This window comes from Sardina pilchardus, chromosome 4 (assembly GCF_963854185.1).
Source record: "Sardina pilchardus chromosome 4, fSarPil1.1, whole genome shotgun sequence".
Classification (NCBI taxonomy): Eukaryota; Metazoa; Chordata; class Actinopteri; order Clupeiformes; family Clupeidae; genus Sardina; species Sardina pilchardus.
Window position 1 is genome coordinate 2,155,806 of NC_084997.1, and position 23,035 is coordinate 2,178,840.

Here is a 23,035-nt window from a genome sequence, read left to right on the forward strand (position 1 = left end):
ACGGAATACAATCTCATTCTCAAACAACGCCAATCAACGATGATGCAGCAACAAGTAGGATATTTAGCAAATGTAACGTTAGCTTACAGTAGGATATTTTATGTAGGCTACACATTTTACAGGATGAGCTAGTATGTTCTTCGAAGTGTGGTCAGGTGCGTGATTGTCCTAATAGGAATGTACAATAAGCTTAGGTTTTTAATTTGTGAATGATACCGAAAGCTTTAAATGATTGCATGGCTGGCAAGTCTAACGACTAGCTTGCTAAACCCTGTTCGCCTTGCAGCCTACCCCGACGCTAAACGTTAGCCTGGAGGAAGTTTAGTTGTCGTTAGCTAAATACAGTGTTTACATTGACGTTAGGTTAGATTGTCTTTAGGTTGGATTGTCTTTAGCTGTTGATAATGTTACCGAGAGCAAACCGGTTAGGCTACTGTAACGATATAAACAAATCAAGTAAGGAGTAGCCTAACAGGAGACAAGACGACAACGTCCTGGATTACAGTGGCATGGTAGAATGTTTTCACAGCTGTAGACGTAACGTAACATTCACGTTTAGCCTGGTTTAGATGCCATGGCTTTGGATCAGACTCAGAGATGATTACTGACAGCTGAGCACTGACGTAACAATTAGTCTTTGCCGCCAAAGGGTCTCAATGTAAACTCTATGGGAATTTTAAACTCTTTTGTCGTAAATATTTCAAAAAGTAATACATAGAACAAATCTCCGTTACAAGACCTGTGTATGAGTGTTTGAATGACGTCAAACGGTTCAGTGGTTTTAGAGCCTTTGATCGTTGATTTTGGTCGGAAGAAGAATAAAGAAGATAACGATAAGAAGAACAGGGATAACAGTACATTGCATTTACATGCAATGTAATAACCATCCGTTATAAATGGTTAATTGATGCTTTATTTTGCAACTATAGTTAAACATTTAATAACTTGGTAACACTTTACATTACGGCTCGCTAATAAGGTGGTAATTGTATGGTAATGTCTATGTAATTTCATGGTAACAATCCCTTGTTGCCACTTGTTACCACTTATTACCAGTAATTTCTATGCAGTTTCTAGTGCAATTACTCTGCTGTTTCTAGGTAATAGCAATGCAAACAGCATTAATTAAGGTGGTAATTTCTATGGTATTTTGATATCATTTTATCCTTTAATCCTTTGTAGCCACTTATTACAAGTTATTTCCATGCAGTTTCCAGTGCAATAACTATGCAGTTTTAGGTAATAGCGATGCAAACAGCTTTCATTTTAAGTATAATAAAATGGTAATTATTTGAAACTTTACTTATTGTTTTTGTTTAATTACATGACAAACAAGGAGGTAATTTCCAGGAAAATACACAGCGTCAGGGCCGTAAAATACATTATCACTTATTTCCACCCAATTACTTAGTTATTAGCCTACTAAGAAAGAGACAAACCAAGTCATTGTCGTAGTAAGCTGGTAAAGAAGATATTATGTGCCTGTAACTAAACTGGAACAAGTGAAGTAATTTTATGGACACTATATGGTATCAGAGCTGTAAAATGCACTATTGCCTCTTCCTATTTAAAGGTAGGGTATGGAATTAGCTTTGTTGGCCATTTTTGCAAAATCACTTGAAATCCTATTCCTAACCCACTTATAGCCACTAAGTTGGAAGCACTGAAATGGAAATTAAACACGTCAATCATCTGCGGAACGGGCAGGGCTCGAAAAACTCCAGCCAATAGTATTCCTCACCCCATACCATCATTTCACAGCTCGTTCGTCAATCTAACGTCTTCCTCTTCCTCCTCCCCCTCCCCACCGCGCGCGACCCTTTCGAAAGCTGGTGACCGCGAGTCAGTGCTGAAACGAAACCAACTGCCTGCTGCTGCACGTCCATGTTCCCCTCTTGTTGTACTGTATGTGTCACTTCATTTCTATACAAACTAAGGCAGCGGATACCTACGGAAACTCAATCACCCACGCAATAAATAAGCTATGTAGCAAAAAATTACATTTTACCGTGACACGAAGAGTGTTGTAAACATGAAATCGAAACTTAACAGCTTGGAGCTACAGTGGAATAGGCGAACCAACGGGCCAGCACTAAACTCGGATATTTCAGGAGATAATCGCCCTGGTAAGAACAAACCAGATTCTGCTCAAATATACACACCTATGGCTACTGAACCATATGTACTACAACCCTTTGGAGGTGAATAAAGAATGTAATTGGGGAAGTTGATGTGAGTGATTGTATGGAGACTAGAGCTCATAGTGCTGTAGACGCCAGGCTGGCATTTCATTTAGCTCTCGCGCTGCGCATTTGAATTGTCGCTCGTGCATGGAGGGCGGGACTTGAGGTTGTATATGTTCAAACTCTGCTGTCCGTTTTGCGAATCCCGTACCCAACCTTTAACTATCTAGATGTGTTGATAAACCCATCAATTATCCTTATGAAATTTTTAGTGTTAGTGGAAATAAGTGATAGTGTATTTTACGGCCCTGATGCTGTGTATTTTCCTGGAAATTACCTCCTTGTTTTTCAGGTAATTAAACAAAAACAATAAGTAAATCCTGAACTATCATTTCAAGAACTAGATTAATTTTAAATCATTACCATTTTATTAAACTTAAAATGAAAGCTGTTTGCATCACTATTACTTAGAAACTGCAGAGTAATTGCACTGGAAATTGCATAGAAATTACTAGTAATAAGGGGCTACAAAATATTACTACCATGAAATTACATAAAAATACCATAGAAATTACCACCTTAATTAATGCTATTTGCATTGCTATTACCTAGAAACTGCAGAGTAATTGCACTAGAAACTGCATGGAAATTACTTGTAATAAGTGGTAACAAGGGATTGTTACCATGAAATTACATAGAAATTACCATACAATTACCACCTTATTAGCGAGCCGTAATGTAAAGTGTTACCCAGCTGGTTAGAAAAACAATTACAATATCTGTTTTTCAGATGGCTATGATAAAGTTGGGTCTTAGTCTTTTATTTGTTAGTAAATCATTTGTAAGCTATGTAAATATCATTCATTGATGGGAAATTACTTGCATCAAACCTTTTTTTTTTTGGATGGCTATTATAAAGTTGCATCTTAGTCTTTTACATGTTAATAAACAAATGTAAATGATCTAAAAATGGCAATCAATAACTGGATCGCAAACCACCTATGAACATAATGTTTATTTGAAGTTTCACCAAAACATTTATGAAAGTTGACAAAACAATGATGATGAATCAGATCAAAATGGACAACTGATGTTTACATTTCTTGGTAATGTCCATAGACCTAAAAGAAATGGACAAACGGATTCCGTTGTTCTCAATGGAAGGGGGCTGAAACAAAATTCTGTTTACTTTCCGTCGTGCAGACTCGTGCTCACTTCGTGACGTTAGCCATCCTGCACATTGCTGTAACTCGTCTGATAGATCGAAAACCTCTGACATTGTTAACATTCGTTTTTAATATTATTATTATGTTTACTTGCCTCTAGGTAATGCTTTACCCTATTAAACAGTAGGCTACACGCATGTTCACTGATCTTGCGAATGACTTTCCGTCATGGTTTTCGTGCAGGCTCACTCAGCTTCTTTTCCAAACATTACGGGAAATCCCTCGAACGTTAGCTTCCCTCCAACTGACATGCTAACTATACTTCTTTACGAGAAACCAACGTTATATACGAGGAAGAAGTGAATTAGTTTTGCCTTCGATACCCTATATAGAATTCACAGAAGCTATAAGGGCGACACAGGACACATGTTACATGAAGTTATGGGATCGCAAAAAAATCTGCAATCTATGGCCGTCCAAGGGAGTTAGCAGAGCGTTGATCACCAGCTCATTTCGTGTTTCTACTTTCAGGAATATGCCTGCCCCCTTGGTAATGTCGTGGAGTAGGCGACCCATTGCTATGTTTTTTGGCTAGCCATTCATTCAGGCTAACAAGTCTTCTCAGTCTTCTCCTCTGCAACCGCCATCGTCAATAGGGTTACAAGCGATTTAGTTTCACCATCTAGTTTCCTGATCTTTCCTGACCTTGTAAAATGTCTACTTTTTCTTTTTGATAGTTCGTGTCTGAGATAAATTGCAATGAAATGTAATTATATGCTTATTTTCTTCTTTTAAGTCCACATACTTCGAGATCATGTCACTAGCAACGTGTTAACAACAACATAACCTGACGGAAAAAGAAAGATTAATCACCCTCAGACGTAGTTTCCTGAATTCATTGACTTCAAAATAAGAGTTTGAAATCCCTCTCTTTGGGTTTGCAACTTGCTAGGTTGTAAATTGTATAATTTATAGCATATTACTGGAAACCAACCAGGGTAAATGGAGGCTGATAAAATAATGGCTAGACAGTATCATCGGTCAATGCTTGTATTTTGTATAATGACGTTTCCCTCCACCCCATTGCTGCTAGCTTCACAGCTACCAATGCACTTATGTTCTGGCGCGTATATTTTATGGCACAAACTGGAACGCAGAAAATATTTCCTTATGGAATCAAAACGCCTGGTTTAGCAAGGGATGTACAACTAATTGAAAGTAAAAATAATTTAAAGACGCTTATGAAATAGTTGCAGAGGAGAAGACTGATTTAGAAAGATTAAATGCAACTGGCTTGAAAAGGAAAAAAGGTGCGTGTTTGGGATGCTTGGTGTGAAGCACAAAAGATGTCGACCTGTTCCAGTGGCAAAAAGGACAAGACAAGATGGTACCAGAGAATGTCTAATAAGGGCTCTGATGGTACCGCTCATCGTCCACAATATTAGAACAGGGACCTTAGTTTTAAGTGATGAATGGCGGCGAGCATATCGCCAGCTAGGCTACTGCCTGCACTTGGGTATGTGAACCTGAACCACAGTCAAGCATTCGTCAATGCAGATAGGCTACAGGTTGCCACACAGCACATAGAGAGGGCCTGGTGGAGTTAGCCTACAAGGAGAACATCTCAAGACGCAGGGGGAATCGGACAGAGGACTTGCTACAGATCACAATTGAGTGGAATGACCGCAATGGTCCACTCTGGGTCGCCTACTCCACGACATTACCAAGAAATGTAAAAAGAAGTTGTTCATTTTGATAGGCTAATGTTTTCCATTAGCAAATTGTCATGATCATTTTGTTTTGTCAGCTTTCATAACTGTTTTGGTGAAACTTCAAATAAACATTATGTTCATAGATGGTTTTCACTCATTTTTAGATGATTTACAAATTGTTTATTAACATGTAAAAGACTAAGATGCAACTTTATATAGCCATCCAAAAAAGGTTTGATGCAGTCATTTCCCATCCATTAGGCTAATGATATTTACATTTTTAGATAGTTTACAAATGATTTACTAACAAATAAAAGACTAAGGCCCAACTTTATCATAGGCATCTGAAAAACAAATATTATAATTGTTTTTCTAACTAACTGTTAATCAATAGAACATCATTTATAGTTCAATAGTTAATCAATCTATGTAATATGCATAGGCGTTGTGGATATGGCTATGTAAAGGCCTACAATCAACATTATAATCATTAATAATAACTCAATATGTCATTATTAATAATACAATATTTGCAATGATAATGTAGCTTATTGATGTAAAATAAATTGAAATCAAGTTATCACTAAACGGATATTTTTCAGCATGTTATGTATAAATAAATTGTTTCTTTTTTCATAAGCTGATGATAAGGTATTTGTAAGTTATGTGTTTAGTAATCATTGATTGTTATCTACAAATTATTAATTTATGATTATTAAGTTATTAAATGTGTAATTATAGTTGCAAAATAAAGCATTAATTAACCATTTATAACGGATGGTTATTATAAAGTGCTACCTAAAAAAATATGACAAAAAACAGACATACTCAGGTTTGTTTATTTCACCTTTTTCAAATATGTGTTTGGAAGTCCTGTCATGTACCACCTAGCATTCCTCTATCATAAATTGGATAGTTTGTGGCTTGTAGAACAGCACCATATTCATCAAAAATGCTATTGATTTGCGCAACGGTAGTTCATCTCAACCAAGTAGCATAACTCGACACCACACCGGCCCCATTCATCTTTTTAAAGGGCTGGACACACCAGCCCGAAGGCTGACCATCGGCAGAAAAGCAGTCGGACTGATCAGTTGGCTCCTGTCTCCCCGGGTCGGTCAAAAAAGTGCCTCGGAACCAGTGATGCCAGTAACGCGTTTGTAATTTGACCACTTTTTTCGGTAACGAGTAATCTAGCGCGCTACTTTTTCCAAAGTTACTCATCCAAGTCTCTGTGCGTTACTATTTTTGTCATTTTCATTTTGCTTTCTTCTTGTCATGCTCACGTTTTCGGCATGAGGACACTCATGTGTAGCCTACTGTAGGCTACATGCAGCGACACAAACGTAAACAGCAATGCAGGGAGGAGAGATATGAGCGTTTCCTAGATGAAAATACAGTCAGTAGGCATATTTTGCATTTGAGTCATCTACACATGACAACATTAAGGTACGTTGTACACTCTGTGTTGGCGACAAAGTGCTAGGCCTATCTAGCAAACATCCCGAGTTCGCATATAGCGGCTCCCTGACCCACGCAACGGAGAGGGAGAGAGAGAGAAAGAGGGTGCTGTGTGTGCCCGACGCGCATCCAAAACAGAGCAACCAATACGTTTTCTTTTTCTGCCGGTCCGACATCGTTGCTACAGTGACCTGTCAGACCGGTCAATAATGTGGCCCAGTCTGAACAGATCCATAACCAATTTGGACATTTGCTAAAAACAGTGTGAAAAGTCAGCCCTAAAAATCAGACATGAGAAGGAGTCAGATTTGATATCTGCGTGATGAGTAATCTGTGAGCAATAAGTGTCAATTTGGACACATTTTGCACCCATCTGCCCCATAGGGTTACATAATAGACTTTTTAAAATGAGTTATAAGCAATTAGCAACATTACTCCTCCAGTGTAACTTTATCAACCTGCCATGATGAGGTGTACTTCTGATGTAAATAACATGTCTGCATTTAACAGCAATGATTTCTAAATCAGGTTTGCAGTAGCTTGAAAGTAAAGTTTTCTTGCTGTCACGTCTATTGTTATTTACCATTATACACACACCTCCTTCTATAGTTTTGACCAAATCCAGCATCCTATCCATTCAATAATCATAGATTAGATAGATTAGGCATAGATTCAGCAGCGTGAGCTGCACAATTTGTCAACTGACCGAGTTAGACATGTCTCACTGAAACAAGATTATTGAATGTTCTTCTGAGCTCATGAGTTTCATTCCATAATTTTAATTTATGTTTTGCAACTTTTTAAACTTTTGTTATTTATTGTAAAGATTTATTTTTTAAATTGTTTTGTTTATCCACCATGCTTTTAGCTATTATTGCTTGTTGTTATCTGTTCTCTGACAGTATGAAGCACATGACATTAGCAGCGCTTTAGCATAGCTAATGTCATGGACTTCTCATGTGTCATGCCGTACATCTTCAACTTCTTCTCCCCTCTTCCCCTGTCTCTCTCAACTCTCCCTCCTTCCCTATCTCCCTGTCCTGTCTTCCAACTCCCACTCCCCCTCTGCCTTTTCCCTCTATACTTATTAATACCAACCATCATGACTTATAGTAATACTAACCCACTTTATTTATCTTCCCTTTCCCCTATACCTCACCTGTGAGGTGAACCACTACCAGTCATCAGCCATCTTTGTGCCTGGCCCTCATCACACCTGAAGTCCCATCCCCTTGAGTGCCATTGCCAACGTCATCCCTATGACTGCCCTACCATCGCCTGCTGTGGTTCCCTGCCCGGATCCCTGGCCCACGCATCCTAACGACCCATTACCCCCCCGAAATTACTAATGGATTACTAATGGACTGTTTATTCCCTATACTGGGGAACCTTCTGATACTACAAATGACTTTACTCTACTGTAACTGACCCTAGGCAGATGGGTTGGGCCCTTGAGTCGTGGATCTGTCTGAGGTTTCTTCCTACATGTATCTCCAATTCTAGGGAGTTTTTCCTTGCCCCTGTTACTCATGGGCTCTCTTTGAATGTTTAACACTCTGCAAAGCGCCATGAGACATGTGTAATGTTTTGGCGCTCTATAAGTAAAATTAAATTGAAATTGAATTGAAATTGCATTGCCTTGTGTTCAAAACGGGGTAAAGTATCAATGTAAGACCATTGTATAAATGTCAGGTTTCATAGTACACGTTTACCAGACTATTCTATGATAACATGTAGAGAGTTGTGTGACCTAGAAGCATCCATCATGAATATAATTACCACTACCAGGTCAGTGTGGTGGGAAAAGTTTATATCTTATGTTCAATAGTCGCTCGTAGTCAGTCGTTGTGTATTCCCTGTGTCAGTTGATGTTAGCATGTATTGTTTGTTATCATAAGTTTGTGTGTTATGTTTAAACTTAGACATTATATGTGTATCATTTGTTGGCTTTAACTAACAGCAGGCGCATCGCTAGGTGTTCAAAAGGTTCGGGCTATCCACGATATTCTGCAGCCAACAATGGGGGTCGCAATGACACCGGAAACGGTTTTCTATTTCCGGCGAAGCTGCATTGTATCTATTTTAACATGACGGTTGACGGTGCTTAACATTTCATAACGCATATAAAAGTAAACTTTTCTATTTCATATCGGTTATATATGATGTAGTATATACATGCTGAGGGCAGAATTGTCAACATTTCGAAAGAAATCTAAGTTGAGGCATAATCTAGTTAGCTACGGAGAACGCACATGTTAACAGAATGAACGGAAGTTGAAAACAGTATTGTAACCATCGCAACGATACATATTTTCGGGTTAAGGAATAAGGTGGATAGCCCGGCTGAACCTTCCATTTTCCGGGGGTCCGAATTTTTTTTTTTATTGGGCTGTGAAAGATGTGATTTCAACATAGTTTGAGAAGGAAAGTAAGGCCAATCGTTGAGGTCCTCGTCGTCATATTTTTAAAACAAAGCTAATTTCCCCACTAGACCGAAGTCTACGTTTACTGAGTTTAGATGTGTATGCCCAAATCTAGCAGAACGTTAATAACAGACTCTGACGAAGATGTAGGCTAATCGAAACGTTAGACTGTTGTGCACCTTTGCATTACAATAAACAAAACAAAAAACATTAAGCCTTATAAACTGTGCTGCTCCGGTATTTTTCTCTTTTTGATCAACTTGTCCCCTGCCGTGGATGCACCAGTTGCATGTAGAAGAGCATATCTATTCCTTTTTTGAAGTTCCCTATATGTAATTTATTGACTTCAATAGGCTACACGTATTTCCCGTTTACAAACAAAACTAGAGGATGCCAGGTGGCCGGTCACATCGTTCTAAAGTTGCAACAAATGATTCGGACTCCATAACGCCAGGTCAGCACTAGTAACAATGTTGCAGTTGTGGCTGCCAGAGCCATATAGCTACGGCTCTGGTGGCTGCTAGCCGTGGTGTTCGTTTGGAATATCTTAAAAACCTCTGGGGCGATTTTCATCATTACTTTTAAGGCACGGATATCCGGGGCTATTCCCATGCCCAGGTCTAACGACGCCGCTGACTAACAGTATCAAAGACATGTCAGACATGTCCGTAACAGTATCGGACACATGTGACTGACAACCAATCCATTCTAAAGTGTTAATATCTGTGTAGATACGGAGCTAATTAATCAAATCGGTGCATCACTACACTAAGTTATAATACAGAGAAAGTAATGTGAAAAGTGTAACTGAATTCACAAGTTCTTCTTTCAAGTTAATGTATGAAACACTTGTTTCTTCACACTTTTTTCATGAACATTAAGATTTACTGTAGGTACACAAATAAAGCATTCAAAATGACGACAGAACATACAAATACTTTAAAGAAAAAAATTTACATATTGGATAGGTAAAAGATTTACATTGCATTAACTACAGTATTTTACTTCTATGCCTGTTCATGTCAGGCCTTAAATGTTTAAATGTGCTGAACATGTTTCACAGAAAAATACTAATTTCAGAGCCCTTTTTGAAAGCTGTGTTTTTATGGTGATCACATGATCATTAAATAAATGGCAGTTATTGTACTCAACAGTATACACTTTAAAATGAAAATAGGCCTGTGATTGTAAAGCCTTGGGTTATCTTACTCCTTAGCAAGGTGCACACTGCTGGGCTTTGCTCCAATTGGGATGCCATGCTTGTGCAGTGCTGTAATCAGCACCTCGCGTGCATCTTTGTTGTAGGAGTCAAAGTCAAAAACATTTCGTACCACATTGGCAAGTCCTTCATCTGGGAATTTCTGTAATACAAAAAAGCACAAAGAGAGATACAATTATCAACATAAACCCCTTTTTCCTGAAAACAGCTCCACTGACAAATCAAATTGGTACTTAGAAAGTACATAAAATGAGTGATCTAAAATAGGTTTGATTGCCTCACTCCTGCTGCAATGGCCCACCCACCCCACACACCTCTCACCTTCTACCTACTCCAATCGGTTCACCGCATGCTCCCTCACCCTCCAATCAACTGCTGATGTACCCTCCCCGTGCTGCTTCTACAACTGCTGATGTACTCCCCCACCCCAGGCTGCTACTATAGACAATGTGGCTACATTCACTTCAGGCTTCAGCCACCATTCACAGACACACACCTTCCCCAAATAAACAACAAGGGGACCGCCCTTTCTCCGATCACGGCGAATCAGGTAGGAAAGAGTTGAGGAGACTTCGACCCAGGAAAGCAGACAGCAAAGACCGAGTGTGTCCTAGACTGCTCAAAGCCTGTGCTGTGGAACTGGGAGAGCCTTTTCAGCATGCCTTCAACCTAAGCCTCTGACTGGGGAAGGTACCAGCACAGTGCAACACATCATGTCTCATCCCAGTGAGCTAAATGACTTTAAACCAATCACTCTAACATCACACATGTTGTTACCATCATAAAGCACTGCTACTTCACATCCTCAGACCCCAGGTCTGCCACTCACTCGACCGGCTCCAGTTTGCATACCAGGAGAAGGTGGGCATGGAGAATGCCATCATATACCTACTGCACAGAACACAATCTCATCTGGAAAAGGGTAAAGTTGCTCTGAATCATGTTCTTTGATATATCCAGCACCTGTAACACCATTCAGCCTGTCATATTGAGAAACAAACTTGTGCAGATGGGGGTTGATGCTCACCTAGTATCCTGGATCACCAACTACCTGGCGGTGAGACCAAGGTTTGTCAGGCTGAAGGATTGCTTCTCAGAGACTGTGATCAGCAGCACTGGAGGACCTCAGGGGACTGTGCTTTCACCAGCCCTGTTCACCCACTATACTTCTGACTAAAGCTACAACTCTCAGTCATGCCACACGCAGAAGATTTTGGACCAGGGAGGGAGAGGAGGATGAGCACAGTATGTGCAAAGGTACAGGCTCAACCATCTACAGCTGGACGCACTAACGCATCAAAGACAAAGGAGATGGTGGTGGATCTCAGGAGATCTAAGCCATCTATGCTGCCAGTCTCCATTGAAGGGGTCAATATGGAGGTGGTCAGCACATATCTGGGGATACACTTGGACAATAAACTGGACTGTTAAACCTCTCAGAAACGGAACTGCTGGTCCTCCCAGCACTCCTTGTCTGTTGTACCTGCCAGTGCTGCAAGAAATGTAGGAGTCGTTTCCACAGTCGCCCGGTCGTGCCGTTTCGCACTCTACAACATACGGTAAATCAGGACTTACTTGACTCAAGATGCTACCCAACTCCTGGTATAGGCGAGTCATCTCACCACTTGACTAATGTAATGCCCTCCTGAACAGTCTCCCAGCCTGCACAGTGTAACCCCTACAAATGATCCAGAACGCGGTAGCGTGCCTAGTCTACAACCAACCCAAAAGGGCACGTCATCCCACCGCTCATCCAGCTACACTGGCTATCTATGGCCGCCTGCATTAAATTCAAGTCGCTAAAGTTTGCCTAAAAAGTAATCTCTGCTCTGCTCCCACCTATTTGAATGTCCTCATACAGGCATACTGCGGTTGGCTACTACCCAAAGCATTCAAAATGACGACAGAACATACAAATATATACTTTAAAGAAAAAATTTAACATATTGGATAGGTAAAAGGTTTACATTGCATGAACTATTTTCCTTCTATGCCTGTTCATGTCAGGCCTTAAATGTTTCACAGAAAAATACTAATTTCAGAGCCCTTTTTGAAAGCTGTGTTTTTATGGTGATCACATGGTCATTAAATAAATGGCAGTTATTGTACTCAACAGTATACACTTTAAAATGAAAATAGGCCTGTGATATAAAGCCTTGGGTTATCTTACTCCTTAGCAAGGTGCACACTGCTGGGTTTTGCTCCAATTTGCCTAAAAAGTTTGCCAAAAAAGTTTGCCTAAAAAGTCATCTCTGCTCTGCTCCTATTTGAATGTCCTCATACAGGCATACAGTATACTGCGGTTGGCTACTACCCAACCGTTGCGCTCCTCAGACGAACAACGTCTAGCTCTGCCACCAGTACGCCCAGACCTATTCAAACTTTTTTCATCTGTTGTTTCTCGTTGGTGGAACGCACTACCAGTTCCTACTAAAGCAGTGCCATCCCGTTCCTTCTTCAAAAAACTTCTGAAGACCCAGCTCTTCAGAGAACATCTTATCTTGTAGCACTACTTAAAACTTGTCTTGCTGATCCTAGACTTACCACCTGACTATAACTGACACTTGACTGTTTAAAAACAGTCTTCAAACTTGAACGGTTTACCATGTTGTAAGTCGCTTTGGCTAAAAAGCATCAACCAAATGTAATGTAATGTTATTATGTCTGTGTAACCATCGAGTGACATGACTGCCCTGGCTGGTTACTTCCGGGTAAGTTCTGTTTACGTTTTAGCTGCTGCATTCACTTCAACCTACGATTCACACACCTGTAGCCACTCTTACTTATGTGTGTCAGTATAAAACCCGGAAGTGACAGTCAAGGGTGGGCTCGCTTTCGTCTCATTTGGGTGTCTATCGGTGGGGTATAAGACCTGGATCCTGGTGTGAGGTATGTTGGTTGAACTATCTGTTTGTCTAACACACTGATGCAGGTCTTCACACTTTAATCTTATTTCTTAACAGTTGCCGGTTTTCCCCTTGTCTGTGTATGGCTGTGGCGTGGGCATGCATCGCTAACAGGACAACGGTATTTTAAGATATTTTATTGTTTTCATGTGTTCAGTTACTTGCCGTGATTTCAATGTTTAAATTGCTCTTTTTAGATTGCTGCTGTGTCCGAGGGCTACGAGTTTGTTTGTGCGTGCTTAATTATGTGCTAAGATACAGGTACGATGCATATGTCACCAACTTGCACACATTATAAAACCAGCGAACTAAGTATGCGTGTATGTTGTTGCTATGGGGTGATGCTAATGGTGTGTGTGTATATTCACAGGAGTTTGCCATTGCTGTTTTGCCTGCTTATTAGTTTTGTTTCGTTTCTTTTGTTTCTTTAGCATCTTGCAGCTTTATGCAAGGTGGTGTGTTGCCTACCGAGGTTTGAGTGGGTAATGAGAGGATTCAGACTGTATTAGGCCTATGTGCTTTCCTACTGAGCTCTGCTTCCGGGTACTGGCTGGTCAAGTAGCTTGTGCAACAGATTTGTGGCTTACATTCCTCCCTTCTATGAACAGGAGCCGGTGAACGTGGTACCAGTGTTGTGGGGTTATTTGACGGGGGTTACTCTTCTGCACTGCTTGAGGTGAATTAGAAGTAGACCTAATGAGCACCTTCACATTTATTATGAATTGCTGTGTGTGTGCCTGTGTGTATGCGATGTGATTCTAGATATTGGAGCACTGGGAGTGATTTGCTGTGTTGACCTCCCCTCCCCCACTTCTCCAGGTAACTAGTCACTGGTCCAGTTTTCCATCAATGAAATTTAGTGTCATACAATTGTGACAGCTAGTACCTCGGTCTGGCTATTTACAACCTGTCTTATGCTTGTTTTCGATGCTTTTAACTAGAATATCATATATTTTTGTAATAAAGGCATACTAATTATTGCTCTGTCTTTGGTGCCAGTTGATTTAATAAACATTGCCCATTCAATTGGAATGCACGTCTCTGCTTCATCTTTATATACTATTCATCTGTATTGGGGAACCTTGAGCTAACCGTAGTTCATACATCTTAAGGTGCAAGGCCTTAGGTGGCGTAGTCTGGCATCTTGCCATAAACTATGTAACATAGGGTTACATCTGCAGTAAACTCCTCTGGATTGTTTTACCAATCTGTCATTGCCAGTGTCCTCTTTTACACTGTGGTGTGCTGGGAAGGCAGTGTTAAGAAGAGGGATGCTGGGTGACTGAAAGCTGGCTCTGTTGTTGGCATTGAGCGGGAGTCACTCACAACAACTACAGAGAAACACGCCATGAACAGGATGCTAGCGATCATGGACAAAGACCGCCGCCCACTCCATGACACGTTCAATAAACAGAGGAGCGTATTCAGTGGCAGACTTCTATCGCTGTCATGTTCAACAGACAGATTGAGGAGGCCCTTTGTTGCCAGGGCCATCCAATTTTTTTAATGCCACACAAAAGGGAAGGGGAGAAATGGACTTTTCAGCATGAGCCTGTCTCTCTCAGCCTCTACCATCATACCGTAATTTCCCGACTATTAGCCGTGGCTTATACATTGATTTTGCACATTTTCTTCAGCTATGAGGTTAATACAGGGGGGCAATTAATATGGTGCTAATATGGTTTTGTTTCTTTTAACTTGCATAAAACACTGTCCTGCGACTTATTCACAATGCGGCTTATATGCGGGAAATTACTGTAACACTTTGGCTGCGTCTCAAACTGCATTCTTCCGTCAGTACACTGCTGATGTGCACTGAGCGCTTACCTGCGTTGTACCCATGTTTCCATGGCTAGTACTGTCCCGATATCTACACTATACTAAGTATTTGAAGTGTGCAATTAGGTGGTTAGGTACAGCTACATTAGCCCTCCTACAATCTGGACGGTGGTCATGCAATGTTTAGCAATTGTAATATGTTTACATTTGTGTCTTTTCATAGTCATAGTTATACACCGATTCGGTGAAATACCGGAAGTAGAGCGATTGCCCTGTCTGCGGTGTGCGTGAGGCAACGAGGATTTTAATTAGAATGTATTCCTATGGAAATCGCAGTTACACTTTCAACATAAAGTTTGTATATTTAGACTTCGAATTTCGTCATATAATTTACACCACAGCTACCTAGTATGTGTTGAAATGTGATGGCCGTTTCTCTCACGCTTTGCGTGATCCACGCCCTGCGTGAAATGTATTACAACTGTATTACAACTTACCGCCACGAGGTGGCAGTACAGTCCGCGGTAACACTTTTGTGTTTTAGGTAAACTCCTAATTTTATTCACTAAAAGTAATTCACGAGGCATAGCCTAGGACAGCTTAAAATAATTTGAGAAGACTCACTAACTCACTAAGACATATTTACAAACCGCTTTTAGTGGCATTTCACGTTGTGATGTAGTAGGCCTACGTGCGGTTACAGCTGTCATGCGAGGGAATAATTGCATTGCAACTAAGGGATACAATAACGCCACCGACAATCAAAACCACCACTGCATGTAAACTAAATGTAACGTCTCATTGTAGGCCTAAATTCAATTCAATTGTTTCTGCTCTTAGCGAATGTAGGCTACGTGCTTTCATACAGATTCATTCAAAAACTCTGGCAAAGAAACTGCAACTTTTCGTGTCTGCAATTGAGTAGCTCAATGGGTAGCGTTGCACTCTTTGACATGAGGATTCGAGGTTCGCGTTTCACTTGAAACGCTCTTGCACGGTGTAGTGCAATGTAAGAGAAACGTAACGATAGTTGTCATCATCAAACATGGAGAGAAAACGCCAATGAGGAATACTAAAGCCAATTTATGTAGCCTATTTGTCTAATTCTCTGCACAGCACTGTCTAAGCATTCAGCATTCACTGTCCTGGGCTGCGTTTCTAGAAAGCCTCGTATGCTAACTTGCATCGCAACCTTGAAAGTTCCCTGGATTTGGTGTTTCTAGAAAAAGTAGTTCAAACTCTCAAACTCTCAATTGCAAACAAGGACTGGGCAGGCACACCTGTGGCTTAGGCTACCTTGGGAGTTGCGGTTGGTGATGTCGTCAGTGTCAGGAGCGCCTAACCAAAAATCACAAGCGCCCAACCAAAAATCACTAAATTTATGTTTTTCTCGTGACTCAATGATTGCGCTTTACTGCAGGCTAATATAAATTAAAATACCGAATCCCCTGTTGGGCTCATTCTTGCTACTTGTGTTACCTTACGTTAATTTGTGTGTTGGTTTGAGTTTTGGTGAGCTTCTATTATGGAATGTACAAACCCACATACCAGTCCTAAGGACTAAAGCCTGCAGTGGCTAAAGCAGGTACCTTGTTATCGCATCATTGCAGGTTCAAATACCGTATGCAATCAACATGATTTTGTTTCTGACTACAGTGAAACGTGGAAATAACCTTGTAATGCCATGGAGCTATTATTTAAACTGATGTCGTGTTCCTGGCCACTCGATGTAAAGTAATCAAATATATTTAGGGTCTAATCCATTGTTATGTGTGGTATGCCTCCTTTTACTCAAAAGTGACATGGAAGGGTGAGATGTGAACCTTGGCCGCGCATGCAATGTACTGACGCGAAACAGCTGAACCACTGTGCTTTCGTTTCCGTGGTCTACCGAAGGGAGCTATCTTTCCCCAAATCAGTAAGAGCTGCAGGCTGCACTCTCCCAAATCAACACGAACTTAGGGCTGTGGAGCAATAACTGGTCTTCAACTGATCGCAGAAATAAGGTTAGTTTTTGTAAATTGTATTATGGACACGTCAATACAATATTATGGTCGCGCAGACTTCTGTATCGCGCAGAAGTAGGCTTGTGGCTTTATGATTGACTATTTGGCAAATCAGAGTCACATCTGCAGTAAATTAGATAAAACTGCCTGCTCGTGATGACGTGCTATTTGTTGATGGTTTATCCTTGAATTTTCAATAAAGTACCTATCTATCTATCTATCCTCAGTCCCTATCCCATCGAGATCCGTAACACCGACATTCCTAACCCTGCTCACAAGTGCCACCTGGTGGCTGTTGGGGTCATTGCAGCGTCACTAGGGAAAAATCAATAAAATAAGCGTGATTCACCCGTGAGGTCTTGTGAGGATCTCACGTGAAGCCGGCCAATTGAATCCAAAACACCTACTGTAAGAGTTTACCAAAGATAACGACGTTGTCCGATTTCAATTTAATAAATTTTTCTGGATTTGGGGAGGTCTTGTTATGGAGGCTATTTTTTTCCAGTGTTTCCATTTATTCCTATGGGAATGTTAGCTTGCGACGAACGTCAACACAGCGATGTGTGTTGACAGTCTATTTTCTTGCTGTATCCTATTTTAATATTTCATACTTATTGCTGAAACAAGTATTCAATTCCAACGTTAATCATTACATTACTTATTAATCACTGTGGGCTGTCCATAATGATTAAATGCTAGTTAGCATGCTATAAGGTCAAGTCAGTTCAACCTAGCCAGCAGTGTTTATATCTCCTACTACTTTACGTTTACAAATATTTCAATATAGTAATTCATGAATTAATATCAGTAATTTAAGATACCTTCGTTAGTGGGGGCCACTGTCTGATCGCGTAAAACCAAGTAACTTTATTCATACCGTCACTGCTCTCAGTCACCGGCATACAACAACTATGAGAACGCACACCGCAGCAATGGCGCCGATGCAAGATGGCGGCATACACAAATCGCTACTCGAATCGGTGTATAGCCATATCTATGCACTGCTGCTATAATTCTTATACTACTATGTTATGTTTATCTTATTTGTCCATATACAGTGGGGAGCACATGTATTTGATACCATGTTAAAGTTGCCTAAAAAGAGGAATATAAAATCATCATTTGACAATTGATCTAAATGCCTTAACTCATTGGCTGCCAGCCATTTTCCGTGCAGAGCGCTCCATACTGCCAGACGTTTTACAGCATTTTGACTGTTTTTCCAAGATCCACCGAACGGTGAGCTTTATGACTATGTAAACACCGAAGGTATCAAATGAAAGGAAAAAACGGTTTGTTTCTATCGTTTCCGTTCTTTAGTAATCGTCAGTAGAACAAGGGTTAGTTTTGCTAAAAACACCTGTTTTTGACCAAAAAATGGAGAAAACGATCTTTTTGTGAAAATCAACTTTTTAGCGTTTCAGTAGTATGTCAACCACGATTGCACTGTTATCTCGTCAAGGTTGCTAGGGACTCTGATGGTCGCTATAGTTAGCAAGCTAGCACTAGCAAAGTTGTTGTTAGTCTATATAGCAATATCCAATGTAAATGGATCATACCGTTCACGTGTTTTCCATCCTTGATGTAAGAAGTAAGCATATTTATTCCCTGCACCGCGTGCAAACAAGATCCACTGTGGTCGATCTTCAGTGTGTTTGCTTGTTTTATGTCTCGGCATGTGCACTCTGCAGGCCGATACTAATCATCCAAATGGCCAGTGTTGGGGAGTAACGAAATACATGTACCGGCGTTACGTATTTAGAATACAAATTATGAGTAACTGTATTCCGTTACAGTTACAACTTAAACAGGTGGTATTTAGAATACAGTTACATTGTTGAAATCAATGGATTACATGAGGATACTTCACTGTTTCGAAGTTTATTCACTCTCTAAATAAATTAAGGCAACTCCATGCATTTTCCGGAAAGCAATCTTGATTAAATTATTTCCATGTTTAAATCCAAGCCCCGTCATCTTGCACCAGCCACTTTGCACCCGTCAGAACGCAGCCAGCGCGCATTATGGACGCGCCATCGGAGATAACTGACAGCAAATTTGGAGTGAAGTAAGTGTTACTGTTAGTAACTCCTACTCACCGACCGTGGTTCTTGATGTCTGTTCAAAAGATATTTTCCCAAGTAGGCTTATTAATTGCTTACTTCGGCCAATCGGTTATACAGTCTTAGCAATCAAAAAACAAAGCCTGGTTCACGTGTCGATTTAGACCTACGATGAAACCCATCTTAATAGGCATTAGGCACTGCATTCATTCTGAAGTTTTCATTCCAACTTAAAATAGCTCATGGGTTATTTGTTTGTAAGTAGATCTAGGCTATATTTAAGTTTTAAAATGAATTATGGTTTTTGATTGTCATTTACTCACGTTCATTTTTGAGAGCACTGATAGGCTATGCAGTAGGCTATAGTGTTTACATTTCCAGGTAATTTGCGTCCCACCGACCGGTCATATCTGCACCCCTCATTTTTACTGGGTTGATGCCACCTACAATCTCACACACCTTATAATTTCTGGCTATAGGCTATGCCCCTGTTCCAACTTGAATTCTATTCTCGTACAGTTGGCCTACGTGGGCCGCATTCAGCCATTTGGAACAGAAGAACACACCCGAATTTTGGATTTGATGGGCGCATTCCTACACTTATAAAACGCAATTCAATGCGGAAGTAATCCAAGTATTCAGAATACGTTACTCAGATTGAGTAACGTAACGGAATACGTTACAAATTACTTTTTAGGGCATGTATTTTGTACTCTGTAACGGAATACGTTTTGAAAGTATCCTTCCCAACACTGCAAATGGCACTGCTGCCATCTAGCGGTTCGGATCGCTAGTACAGTCCGTTTACAAGCCTGAAACTCTGCCAGATCGTTCCCAAGCCCACCCATGAGCTCTCCCCATTGAAAAAGGCAATTGACGTCTATAGACGTCATGGCAGTCAGCGTATGTGTCTAAATTGACGTTTAAAGACGTCAATGGCAGTGAATGTGTTAATTAAAAAAAATAGTAAAAATCAAACCGGCTAATAGGTACAAAAGATTGTAACATACTGTATATTCTTTGGATAAAAGTGTCTGCTAAATACCATAACTATAATCATGCAGAATTGAGAGCCTGATCATATCCTTGTGCGTACCTGAAGGTGTTTCACAATATTGACCACTTCCCTTGTTGAGTAAGGGTATGTAATAGTACCCTTGTCTGCCATGGTTCGCAATTCTCCAAAAGCAGCCACTAGCTTTTGCAGAATTACTTCTGGAACATCTGGCCCATATCGTCTTAGCATTGCAAGCTCTGCTTCTGGCTTGGGATTGTCAACAGCATGACAACTGAAGATATCACCTAGAAGGGAAAATGTCTGATGTATAACAAAGGATGCCACAAAAGTATTAAACAAAAATATTATGTGATACTACTGAAAATAAAGTCTAACCAAGTGCACCAAAGAAGTCATTCCCCAAAAATGGAAATCCAGGCCGGTTTGCCAAAACGATCATTCTGAAGTCTGGATGTATGACAATGACATTGGGCATTTCAGCTGCTTCTAAAATGTAGAAAGAACAATAAAACAAAGTAAATAAAAAAACAATTATCTACATTAATATTGCTTGAATGCACGTGTATTTCATCCATTAGTTGAAGGAATAAACAGCACAGATATACAAATTAAAAACTGAGAACATGGCCATAAGCTGTCACATTAAGTCATCCAACACATTGGACGCATTTCTGTCTAGGTTCCTGATGATGGCACTGTAACATTGGTGAGCCAAGTGTGTAGTGTGTGTGTGTGTGTGTGTGTGTGTGTGTTTGTGTGAGGGATGTAAATGAAATATTTTGTCCATCTGCCACTGTGGCTAGTGGATTCCAAAATTTAGCAGCTACCCAGCTTTTTCACCAGCCAAATAGATGGTATTAAAACTTGATATCATGATTACCATGATATCAAACAACGCATACTTCAGAACACAACAGCAAGGAGATTTCTACTCAGCATAAAACAAGATATAAAACAAGAGATAAAACCATACTGGATGGGACTAAGAATTCAGGGAAAGTTGGCATGAGCAAACTTATCATAGAAACTTGCTTCAAATTTTGACGTGTAGGCCTTGAATCATATATTGCTACTAACAAACAATGCTGGTTGTGCCCTGGCTCATGCTTGATGGCGGACTGGTAACAATGAGTAATAGGCTACCCTCAGAGTGGAGAGGTAGGGTGCAGGTTAACATATATTTGTGTCGAGGAAGGTCTTTTTTTGTCCGAAATACCCCTGGTAGCCTATCAGGCTTACATCTCTGCTATATATTTGCATACTACACCTTCTCAGATGAAGCACTGTAGCCTAGCTTGGTCAATTTTAGCTAGGCTTGCTGGTGTAACAAGCAGTTATCTTTAGGCTACTATTCCAAAAGTACTTTCAGTGCAAATATTCAAACTAACGTTTTCAGTCAACTTCATGGCTGACTTTAGCTAAAATAGCCTACATTGTGCTTGTAGAGCAGCAATGAATGACCTCAACTGACTCCACTGTATTATCTGTTTTTACCTGAGTGTTATTTTCCATTGTGTACCCCAGGAAGATTAGCAATCACTTTGTGGAATATCATGGGGACAGAACATCAGGCCACAGGCCTCCAGTGCTCAGGTCCAAATCATTCCTGTTTAAACCATGTCTACATGAGAGCTGTACCTGACACAATCCTCCTTCCATCTGCCAGAATCATCTCCCCATCCTCCACAAGGGTCTTCAGTATACATGTGACATTGGTAGGCGCTTTGTCGGCTTCATCAATGACCAAGATATGTCCCATTTTCACTGCTTTTACCTTCATACACAAATACACAGGTGAAGAGGGGAGAAATTAGGATTGCATTGTATTAAAATGTAAAATCTTGCTTGATGGTTAACACTGGAGTCTAAATCCCCCCTGGGGATTTGAAAAACTGTTCCTAACACACATCTGAATCTCTGTATGATTTTTGTCCAGCGCTGCCTGGAAGACGACATTGGAGGCTTAAACACCAAAAGGCTAAAAGCTTCATGGTTCATCAGGGTCATATCTATTCCAGTATGAAAATACACTCCAAGGCAAGGTTTGACACAGCCTTTATTGTGCTTTATTGGAACTTTTCAATGTAACAGAGGTTAAAAGCCTATCATGACGTGATTGATTCAGATAATGATTAGAGTTTTCAAGAGAGAAAGATAATAAGCAATTCAGAAGCAATTGAGTCAGTTCAACAAAATCAATGGGATCAATTCTATATACCTGCCATGAAGGCACAGAGATGGAGGTCTTAAATATTGATGACATTCATGGTTGAAGAAGGGCTGACCCAGGCCATCACTGCTCCCAGATGGGTGTCATCACAAGCAAAGTTTCATTTATGACTTTTCTCACTCTGCCTAGCCCAAATATATCATTTGCAACTGTGGCTTCCACATTTTTTGTCACCTCTGACAAAGATGAGTAAAAGGGATTACAAAATAATCACTGAACTAACTACATAAAACTTCAAATCAATAACTGATTTGATTTCAGTCATTTATTCTGAAGAGAAATCTCTCAGAACAATCTATAACTTTCTGTTTTACGGAGATATAAATATTAAGACACATAAGACAAATGCCCAAATTATCATTCTCACTCACACTTGACTTGCGATTAAAAAACAGCTATTCATGCCTGAAAATGCCCATATCAGAGTAGAGGGGGTAAGGGTCACATGGGGCATTCAACCCAACCAACACCACCTTCTGCAGTTAAAGGAACACTTCACCGTTTTTTCTAAGCAGGCAAAAGGGATAACTATATTGTGTGGCGGAATAACATTGGGAGCACTTAGACTCTGCGCAGTAATATCCTCACTCCAAAGTGAAACTGAAAGTGCAAGAGTGAGGATATTACTGTGCCACACAATATAGTTATCCCTCTTACCTGCTTACAAATGCACCACATTTTATTTTGTCTCACCATACTTGGTCGTGCGACTACTCGTGTAACTGTATTTTAATAGGGAAAACGTGGAGGTGTTTGGTCGCTTCTAACTTCATCTCTGTTTGGATCCTAATTGGGCTAGCTAAGTGCTATCAAAGTTGCGCCGCGCGCCAGAGCCAGTGAGTGCACACATTGTAACGTGAGAGGTATGT

The 23,035-nt window shown here is 40.3% G+C and overlaps 1 protein-coding gene across 1 annotated transcript in view; it reads right to left on the bottom strand.

The window, feature by feature from the left end:
- Positions 1 to 23,035, bottom strand: part of vwa8 (von Willebrand factor A domain containing 8) — a 284,869-nt gene that overhangs the window by 143,098 nt on the left and 118,736 nt on the right. Inside the window, exons 23-26 of the mRNA XM_062533722.1 lie at positions 21,575 to 21,710; positions 20,312 to 20,422; positions 20,015 to 20,220; positions 10,155 to 10,306 (exon numbers count right to left, since the gene is read on the bottom strand). Of these exons, the coding sequence (XP_062389706.1) occupies positions 10,155 to 10,306; positions 20,015 to 20,220; positions 20,312 to 20,422; positions 21,575 to 21,710 (605 nt within the window). The remainder of the gene's footprint in view (positions 1 to 10,154; positions 10,307 to 20,014; positions 20,221 to 20,311; positions 20,423 to 21,574; positions 21,711 to 23,035) is intronic.